Source organism: Melanostigma gelatinosum (genome assembly GCF_949748355.1).
Source record: "Melanostigma gelatinosum genome assembly, chromosome: 17".
Lineage (NCBI taxonomy): Eukaryota > Metazoa > Chordata > Actinopteri > Perciformes > Zoarcidae > Melanostigma > Melanostigma gelatinosum.
In genome coordinates, this window is record NC_136650.1 from 7,184,615 (window position 1) to 7,194,749 (window position 10,135).

At 45.0% G+C, this 10,135-nt stretch overlaps 2 protein-coding genes across 4 annotated transcripts in view; one reads left to right on the forward strand and one right to left on the reverse strand.

Moving 5' to 3' along the window:
• Positions 1–3,933, reverse strand: part of ext1c (exostoses (multiple) 1c) — a 66,722-nt gene extending 62,789 nt beyond the window's left edge. Inside the window, exon 1 of the mRNA XM_079287563.1 lies at positions 3,802–3,933. The gene's annotated coding sequence lies outside the window, so the exon portion shown is untranslated. The remainder of the gene's footprint in view (positions 1–3,801) is intronic.
• A 2,473-nt stretch (positions 3,934–6,406) lies between these two features.
• Positions 6,407–9,883, forward strand: LOC306791265 (putative thiopurine S-methyltransferase). 3 transcript variants are annotated; one of them, XM_079287915.1, is made up of 9 exons: positions 6,407–6,485; positions 7,210–7,332; positions 7,609–7,701; positions 7,822–7,954; positions 8,149–8,201; positions 8,484–8,558; positions 8,727–8,812; positions 8,951–8,995; positions 9,162–9,883. In XM_079287915.1, exons 2-9 carry the CDS (start codon positions 7,235–7,237, stop codon positions 9,287–9,289), a joined length of 711 nt encoding a protein of 236 aa, XP_079144041.1. In that variant the 5' UTR covers positions 6,407–6,485; positions 7,210–7,234; the 3' UTR covers positions 9,290–9,883. The 3 variants fall into 3 exon arrangements, with proteins under 3 accessions (XP_079144041.1, XP_079144040.1, XP_079144039.1); XM_079287914.1 differs by having other exon boundaries at positions 6,473–6,600; XM_079287913.1 differs by lacking the exon at positions 6,407–6,485 and adding an exon at positions 6,601–6,689.
• Positions 9,884–10,135: the final 252 nt, after the last annotated feature.

Consider the following 10,135-nt stretch of genomic DNA (forward strand, 5'->3'; position numbering starts at 1 on the left):
TGTGAGATTGCAACAGAACTACACTATAAACTTGGGGTAAACGAAATTAAAAATTTGCCATCCCACCTTCTCCCTTGAATTGTGTTTACGCAACTGTGGTTATGCAGGCTTTGACAGTAAACGAGAACTGCAGCGCTCTGAAATGGGTGTCACCGATGACGGCCCTCTGCAGGAAATTCAGCATTTGTCAATTTGTGTTTTTCTTCCACCAAATTGGATATTTTTTTATGAAGAGATTTCTGCCTTTCGGGAACAGATTGCCCCCCCCCGTCGTTTGCCGTTTTCTGGCTAGCGCCGGTGCTGAGCACTGCTGACATTGTAAACGCCCCAAAATGAAATCCAGTGCCATTACAGTCATTCTCCGGGTAGCGGAGTCATTGCCACTGGATGAGCCGCAGCAGCATTATTATGTCTGCTTGATTTGATGATTTGGGCAGAGACATAGCAGGTGTTAAATCGACACTGGACGGGCCAAATGCCTGGTAAAATTATATTTCCATTCCTTCCCAAATGATATGGTTAGCTTATGAAGACCGTTCACCTGAATGGTGGAAACCTAGCATATGCTGACACAAATCCTGGGCGAGTGAACTGTATAAACAGCAGTTTTCGCCGGCAGCAGGCCTTTCAGCGTGTGCCTGAACTATACTTACACACACATCTGGCACGAGTGTTTTTGCTGTCCTAAAGCTGCCGACATATTAGTTCAGCAAAATGAAGTGTTCTGGAGAAAACACAAATCTTGCGGTGAGGCGAATGGCTCGGTGGAGCTAAAATTAAAACCGAGGACTGTCATTACGGGCCTGAGGGACGTGACATCGCGACCTGAAGATAGCCGCACTGCATTCTCTGTGTTATTGCAGTGGTTCCACGTCTTTTTTTTACGCTTGTGGCGCTTTAAAATTAAAGCTCTGTCTAGTTGTGACCCCTCAGTACAGGTTGAATATGTCACAGAATGGAGGCAAGTTTGAACAGAGTCAAGTGCAGTACAATACACCTGCTCTGATATCTAGTATATGGAAATAGTATCGGAAATGGGGTATGATCTCATGGATAAGAACTTTAAAATAGCCTACATCACAAGGGAAAAGCAAATATCAGGAAAACATAAACCTAACTTCTCACGACCCCTCTGCGGGTCCCGACCCTCAGATTGGGAACCACCGCGTCCTTGTCTTATGACCGGAGGGGCCGGTCGAGCATGGAATTTGTGTATGGAGTCTGTGTAAATGTGAAGGTCTGCATAGTAGCCGGGTGGTATTTCTATCTCTTTGTGACTGCGTACAGCCTGAGCAGGAGTCACTCAGCGTGTGAAGTTTGTCAGTATATCAGTGGGTCCGTCTCTCCTGACAGACCTGCATTAAAAGCTTACGACGGGGATGTGATGCAGGTTCTATTTTCTGTCCTCACCTACCAGTTGGCCTTTGAAATTGAGGGGCGCTTTACACTCCCACACACCGTATGCATATATAAGCAGACACATACACATATGTGCAGTTAGGTCAATGCTGAGAAAATGGCTTTTTACTGGATAAAAAACAATCTCTCTGTCCACACTGGAGTATTTTTCCATTGGATCGACCACCTCGGAACAATAATGACCATAACCTTGGTTCTTTTACAAGGCCATGTTCATAATGTGGATAACAGCACGTTCTCCTCCACCTTAATAAAACACAATAACATAGTTGCCCTGCTGAGGGACTCTGACGCGGTTAATAAGATGTTTACCTCAAGCAGCACGCCCTGCGACGCGACCAGCCTCCCGACCGCGCTCGCATTCCAAAACCCAGGGTAATTACAAGCTGGGTTGATTAATTATGTCCCCACAATATGCTGCACTCCAACGCCACAAGTGCTAATTAGCAGAACGAACACGATGGGTAGGAACAGTTATTATGGGGTTGAAGCTCGGCCTCGGAATTGGGCAAAGCCGTGTACAGAAGACGTGCGGATCAGGCTCGTATCACGCGGACAGAGAACGAGATCGCGGCCAACACTGGCGTACAGAAGCCTGCTGAGGGCACCGATACAGCAAGTGCACACTGCTCTGCGTTCAGGGTGCCCGGCTGTGCACCTGACAACACACACACACACACAAACATCGTGTCTTCAAATCCATCCGCCTTATTAACCGTTCCTGCTCGCAGTGCGTCCTGCCTGCAACTCATCTTATCTCTGCAGCTTCGAGCTGGAGGCGGACTCAGATCACATCAACCTATAAACAATGTGACCTTGACAACACAGGGAGGATATAGGACTGACCCTGAGATGAGGAGGAAGGGGGCACATTCCAGACAGGGGGGGGGGGGGGTCAATTAGTAGAGTTTCCCTGACATCTGAGGTTAGCGTTTGCAGAATACCGCTTAAAAAGATCTTGTGAGGAAAAATGTATTGATTTCAAAGCTTCTTTCTCCCACCGACCATACTACATATAACACTAATTGTAAGTACGACATACTAATACTGTGTTGTTTTTTTATCCTCAAACATGATTTTCATTTCCTATTTTGTACACGGGTATAAAAAGTGCACGTGAATATGTGATGACTTTGCACAGTGACCCATCAGGGTTAACAGCTTCTTAAAAAGGTGGCACACGGATATTCACAACCCCTCTAACGACTGCCTTGATCATGTAAATGCCCAACACATCTGGAATATGAACACCTTTGTATTGGCCAACGCTTCGACGAGACACGATTTGTGCTGCTCTTAATCACCAGGGAGGTTATTAAAAAGAACAAACGTGAATGAAAAATCCCATTAAGACGAGGCGGCTGCCGTTACAATGAAGCCATTTCAGAAATAAGATGAAATCCAGCAGCAGCATCGGGATCCAGGCTCCCCAGAGAGCCTTTTTCTGCACATCCGTGATAATAACAGCCCTTTATTTAGGATCATTGAAGTCGTTTTTTTAACATCAAATAAAACAACTAGAAAGTTGTCATGAATTGCTGCAGTGAACTCTTGCAGCCTTGTTTTGTTTCTTTGGGATTCACTGGAGGACTTAGTAGCATGTGAAAGGAGGAAATGCTCGTCTCTTTCCTGAGCTACTGTAGCTAAGGGATATATTGAATTCAACAAAAAAAAAACACACGACCAAGACAACCAGAAGACAGAACAGAGCATTCTTTGTTTGGACTGCAATAAGAGGACACGGCCCTGCGGTGCGTCTCTGTTTAATGTGAACGTAACGTGTTTCAAAATAACTCTCGTATAAATGGTAGTTGCCTCGAGCTCTTAACAAACACTTCATTATCTTCAGAATTAAATATGATTTTGTTGTGCTGCCTGCTTGAGGACTTTAAAAGGAAGTGGTGTCATATGATGAGCATACTGCCTTCGAGTTCTGCTCACTATCTTCATCAGCAGGCTGCTTATGTCAGTAAAGATGATATATTAATGAAGGCTCTACTTCAGTGTATTTTAAGATTGAAGTCATTCTGATGTTCGAACTACAATCCTGCACGAACAAACTGTATGACAGCTGAACAAGAGGCAACATTAGTTCATATTCTTGGATGTGACAGTAGGCTACTAATGTGCAACCCACAGCCCATGGGAGAAGTGGATCATCTGCCAAAACATCTCAACGCGTGCTGCCGAATTTCCCCAAAGCTTAGAGAATTGACTCATTTAGGAGCCACATAACGCACAATTATCTACAAACATCAATAGAATTACAGGTTCATCGTTTCGGTCCATGAAGGCGTCTCGCATACAGTGACCCAGCTACAGCGTTTGAACGCTAACGCGCGGACGTCTGTCTTTCTAAAGGCGCCACCTATTCAGCCCTACCTGTCACAGAGGGATGCCGAGATTCGTTGCAGGTGTCGGCGGCAAGTTCCTCCGGTTCTGAGGCGGCAGGTTCGGACTCCACCTGAACTGTTGAGCGTCCTGCTCAGCCGGCGCTGCTACCGATGACACCAGCTGCACGGGCTCATAAACAGCAACTTCTCCTCCTCGCGGGGTAACCGCGCTCTCGACGTGCGAGCCTCCAAGTACGATTAAGTTACGAGGCTGACAAAGCGCGAGCGCAACGCACGCGTCCGCACAGCCGGGCGCGTGCAAACAAACGAGGCGGAGTGTCCTCGCGTCTGTCCTCCAAAATATCCCTAAATCTGTCGCTCGACGATACGTCGGGTTCTCCTGTATTGCATGCACCTCTCGCATTCAGAGCGCCGTGGACCGCATCGTCATCACCCCCTCCTCCCGCCCGCTCCGCTGCTCCGACAGCCACCTGGAGTTACGGAAACATGCTGCGCCCGTCAAATAGGCTAAAGACGGGCAGCATCGTGAGAGTAATTCGGTGGTGAATTAATGTGCCCCATGTTGCACTTACGGTGAGGTCAGGTTACAGTTAATCTCGGAACAGTAGCCGACAACAAACGGTCTTCTATTGCTCCTTTGTGATTCACCTGTGATTCCCATCTCAACATCTGAGCAGAGTGAGTGACACAAAGGTGCGCTGCTGCGCGCCATGCGACCAATACAGCACGAGACGATCGCGACAAGGCTGCCAGAAGCACATTACAGACACATGTTCCTGGTTCTACAATCGAGCGTTTCGTTGTATTTTCATGAGCGGAGCTTCACTGATGCCTTTTAGACAATTGAGCGAGATGTGGAAATCTCTGTAACTCTGAATGCAGGAATGAAATCTACGGTCTCACAGCAGACACATCGGTCCGTCCGTGTGCACCACAATGAACACAGCATCCAAACAGACAGCAGACAATCACGCGCTGCGCTGCGACTTCTCCCCGACGGAGAGCTCGCCCTTACCGGGTGGCGAACTGACGTCGTCCCCTCGCTGGTAGTTTTCCTTTTCACACCACGGCCGGGCATTTGCGAATCAATTGCAGCGTGCAAGCGCAGGCCTCCCCGTCTGGATATGAATGATGAAAGTGCGTGTTAAATTGTCCATTTTCCATATCCACAACAGTCTACACACGACCCGCCCCCGGGCGCCGGTGATTGGTGCAGAGGCTCCTCGATGTCTTCGTCGCACCGTAAAGAAAAACACACATCTGGATGCGACCGCCGCACAACTGGAGCGCTTTGGGAGACACCGAATTGCGCACAGGACTTGAAACCAACATGGAGGGGCGTGACATTTATCATCGTGCCTGCAGATAGCAATCTCGTCACCTTTGCGGAAACTATGGTTTGAAATGCATCGGTGTAAACACTGGGCCACACTGGGATGAAGATGGTGATGATTGTGTGTGATGGACACTAATGTGGGAGGTTGTTTGTTGTTTCAGCAGCTAAATTAAAGAGAGGAATAGTCGGCTATAGGCCAATAATGACAAAATGTAGCGTAACGCTTTATCAAAATAAATTACAATAATGGGCTTCTTTATTTCGGCAACATCTCCACATATTAAGGACATGCATGAGGAGGCCCAAAGACGCAATTCAACCGGAGACTGTCTTGAGATGCACCACTTGCAGCAGTATTTTTGATAAAAGCTTAGACTTTATATGTTGCGTTGGTGTAACGAGTGTGTTCTAAATGATATGTATGACTGCCTGATTACCAAGCACGTGCACGTTTAATGGGGTACAACATGGTGATATCACGGGAAACCAGAGCTGAGCATCACTGAGCGCCTCACTTCCACCGTGAAACCAGCATTGCTGAGACTCTTGCGCCGCTCTGTGTCCGGATAAAGGCATCGCCTCTGCTTTCTGTCCCGCTGCGTGATTTCAAATTGTCTGTTACGTTGGAGGAGCATCTAATCTCTGGATTTGTTTCCTGGCTCCAGCGAGACGAATCACTGAGCAGCAGAGCAGATGTCCCTGAGAATTGGTGACAGCTGTCACAGTGGGAATGCGGGTTTCTGCATGCTTTTACATAAAAAAAGAGAAACGATAATAAAAGCGCACCAATAATCAAAATGCCATAACTGTTAAACAATAAAAAAAGTTTAATAAATAAATCTTATTTAACCATGACAATAAAAATTCGGGTTTTCCTTTTTAATAACTCTACAGTGGTCAAGAACGGTGCTCCACACACTAATTGCTTTGAAGCCCAGTTCAATGTGGACATGCCCAAGTGGATGAATCACTAGATTCAAATTATGCAGGATTTTGAAACGTAAGGACCCCTTCACGAACCATTGCTAGGTCCCACAGAGAACAACAGAGCAGATACATGGAAGCATATACTCAGCAGTGGGGAACACTATTTTCTTAAATGTGATTAGTGTGCTCATAACGTACAATAACCGTTTGGCCCAGGGGCACGCATGAACAAGGGAGCTAATATTGTTCATTCCGATGCTGGCATCTCCCATACTTTCCATGAACCAGAATGCAGCATCAGGCTCCTCCCGAACCAGAAGTGAAACCGGGATGTTAGTGTGTTTTTAAATCCCCGGGTTTCGCCTGTCAGGCAATGCTTTCCTGAACGTTCAACTACTTGTACTTTCGGCCCGGTTGTCAAACAACCACAGCAGCAGTGAGACGCACAGGTCACCTGACACACTTTACCCAGGTCAATAAATACCCACACAAGTACCCGTGTATCCGGTCGCATGATCAACGCTGTGTCGCTGAACAAATATTAGCTGTCTTCTTTGGGCAAAGGTACGTTCCGCTCTTGGTTAGGCAAACATGCGCGATGCAGGTTCTCTTTTTAAAGTACTTTGCCCGCTTTTAAGCTGGGCTGCTGTTGGGTAAGCGTGCACGAGCGTGACATTGTTACAAACTGAGTCGCTTCTGCTCATAATCTGACATATTTGATTCGATTCTTCAGAGCATAGCAGTGAACTCTTTCATTTCGTTTACATTAGAAAATACTTCCGTTGTTCAAGCCGTTTAGGAAATTCCTCCTGACGTCAGAGTTTGATAACTCACGTGACGCTGGAAGCTGGAGCAGTTATTCCTGTGATATGATTATGCAGTGTTTGCATATTGTAGGGCACAGATTAGCTACTCTATTATCGGTACATGACCTTTTACCTCTGTCTGCTCCGATTCTTCTGTAATTATGCACCAGAAGAGTCTTGGACCAATGTAACAACTCAGTTTTTTCCCCCCATCATGCATTCACCGTGCAGCTGTTTCATATGTGTTTATGTGCAGGAACATGTGACAGTGTGAGTCACGTGCACTCATCCCTGTCTCTAGCCACACACATGAATGCTGTTATCTCCATTGTTTGCCATCCCTCCTCTCCGTGTCCTCCTCCTGCAGTTGGGGTCAAGCAAACGTAAGCAGCATGCTGGCACCGCAGGCGGATCGGGTCATGGCGCTTGGAGAATGGGAGGAACGCTGGCAGGAGGACAGAATAACTTTCCATCAGCCTCACGTACACCAGTAAAGGCCCCACTATTACCCGTTTTACAAAAGTCTTCCAAATGCATTCGTGGTTTTTACAAGATTGGACTATCAACTCTGCTAATTCAGTCTACACATCGCCATCTCGCTCAGATATTGTATGTTTTTCATAGGGTTGAGAAGTTTAAAAGTAACCCGAACTATTAAAAACACACACCCAAAGTTTGTCTGGTGTATTAAAAACACACACCCAAAGTTTGTCTGGTGTATTAAAAACACACACCCAAAGTTTGTCTGGTGTTTTTGTTTTGACAGGATGCTGGAGAACAACATCGATAAAGTTCTTTCTGGACGGACGGGAGTTCGCTTCTTCTTCCCTCTCTGTGGCAAAGCTGTAGATATGAAGTGGTATGGAAACGCATACTGTATCCAATAAGGAAGATGACATTTGGTGTTCACATTGTCGGTGATCACTTCTGCTATTAAAATTGTATACGATCATAATTCCTTCTACTGTGGGAATCCCAGGGTAGCAGACATGGGCCATTCAGTGGTTGGAGTGGAGATATCTGAAAAGGGTATCAAACAGTTCTTTGAGGACAACAACATGACGTACAGCGAGGAGCCCGTCCCTGCCATCCCTGGAGCAAAGGTTTTCAAGGTACGACCTCGCGCACACACACCGCTCAGCAAAGGTGAGGATGCTAGTCTATGTTATGACATATTGTATGAATGGCAAGTATGCCAAAAGTCCAATTAGTTGGGACCCATATGTAGAAGAGTAGCTGGAAAAGAGACATGATGCATTGACACGGATAAGGACACACATGTTAATCCATGTTGTGTTCTTTACAGAGCTCAGAGAGAAATATCTCCCTGTATCAATGTGACCTGTACAAGTTCTCCAGGTCAGTAGACTGACTGTCTTTTTATCCCTTTGTTAAAGATGTTGAATAGGCCTTTTTCACAGCCGCCATTTTGACATGTCATAGCAGGGAGAACACGGGTGAGATTAATAATTATATTCCCATTTTATTGAGTGTGTCACAGTCATTCCAGTGAGCCAGCATGCTCAATACAAGGACCCTGGCCCACCTAAATGAAGCAGGGCCATAACTAACGGAATCAATTACACCTGTGGTTACCCTGCAACGACAGTGACGGGTAAATGTTCTTTTTCCATTTCACAGTTCCATTGAGGGTCAGTTCGGGGCAATTTGGGACAGAGGCTCTCTCGTGGCCATCAACCCAAGAGACAGAGAAAAGTAAGACGAGTTTGAGGAACCCTCCATTGAGACGGGGAGATTTCTCTTCAGACGCAACAAAGCAGATTAGTTGTAGTTTAAAAAGTATGACACCAAATCAATCTCAAATGAAAACTTATGAAATTAACATCAGTTTGGTAACATTTTGGACATGCACATTCTCCACAGGTATGCCGCTCTCATCATTTCTCTCATGGCCAAGGACTGCAGATACCTTTTGGACACTTTGTTGTACAATCCTGAATCATACGGCGGTAACTCTCCATACTTTTATCTAGAACACAAAAGAATACAATTCATTCATTTTGCAGTTTAATGTGTCAAATGGGGTGGGTGTGTTTTGTGTCAGTTTGTTGAAAAGTAAGACACTTGTGACTGTATTTGCCTCTCAGGTCCTCCCTTTTTTGTGCCCGACGAGCAAGTAGCAAGTCTGTTTGGTGAGTGTTGTGAAGAACGATCATGGTTGAGTGTGTTTGTGTCACAATGAAACTATAAGTTAACCACAAACCGAGAGTGAACAGCACTATGGTACTGTAGAAAGTTGCACGTGGATGCAGGTTAGACCACGGAGGCTGACATTAAGTTGCTTTTTCCTTTCCTCAGGGAACAGCTGTGATTTGGAGCACCTGCAGTCGCTGGATGCCATGGATGCCCTGGCAAACAGACAGCGATGCTGGGGACTGGACTACCTGACTGAAACTGTCCACCTCATCACTCCCAAGAGCACTTAAAAACCAACTTGCAAGTTTAGGGAGCTTAGAAAAACAGATCTTGGGCATTTAATTGCAAACAATGGGCCTTTACTGCTGAAACATCTTTTTGGAGAGGAAATAAAATGACAAGAGAACTTCTAGAAACAGTTTCAATGCATGTCTTTGTATGAGATCTGTAATAAAGTTTGGAATGCTTGGCACTTTTTATATAATAAAATGCCTAAAAACAGAGACTTGAGAAAACAGAATTTACAATAAAGAAACACACAAAACAAATGTAAGATATACAATTCAGTCATCAAAGCAAAATGCTCAAGAGTTGATCTCAGAATTAGTTTTTCACATGAAGGCTACTGTATACAGGTTTATGGCCTTCCACATCTGACTAAGTTTCAGGGTTTGATTTTTGTCTTGGGAATATGCTGATATGGATATGGTGTGCTTTATACATTATTAACCTGCTTTTGATTTTTTTATAAAGATATCACATTCTTTGAAATCATCCTTAATCTAAAAGGCAACAGACATTATGCACTTCTTTGAACAGAAAGTCATCAGACTCAAACATTTCATTGTAGGTGCATTCCCAAAAAAAGATCAATTAAGTTTCACTTTCTACAAAAAGCAAAAGTGTCAAAGTTGTATTTAGACAAATATATGAATAAAAAGCAAAAGGTAATAAGCTTTTACATAGTTCTTCATGAGTGAGACTGCACCGGCATTCCTTTCTTCAGTATCAATTATTGCAATACATTTATTCCATTTTTCAAATGTTTCCATGTGCACTTTATTCTTTATTTACTCTTAACTTTTTTGATTTCATACAGTTCATATAATCTGCTCGTCCATTCTCCTGTAAAGCCT

Bases quoted from the DNA above. Each gene is read 5' to 3' on its own strand.
- LOC306791265 (XM_079287913.1), top strand. From the start codon at position 6,628: ATGCGCGATGCAGGTTCTCTTTTTAAAGTACTTTGCCCGCTTTTAAGC. The intron at 8,813-8,950 runs GTAACTCTCCAT...TTTGCCTCTCAG, and splicing joins CAATCCTGAATCATACGGCG to GTCCTCCCTTTTTTGTGCCC. The intron at 8,996-9,161 runs GTGAGTGTTGTG...TCCTTTCCTCAG, and splicing joins GCAAGTAGCAAGTCTGTTTG to GGAACAGCTGTGATTTGGAG.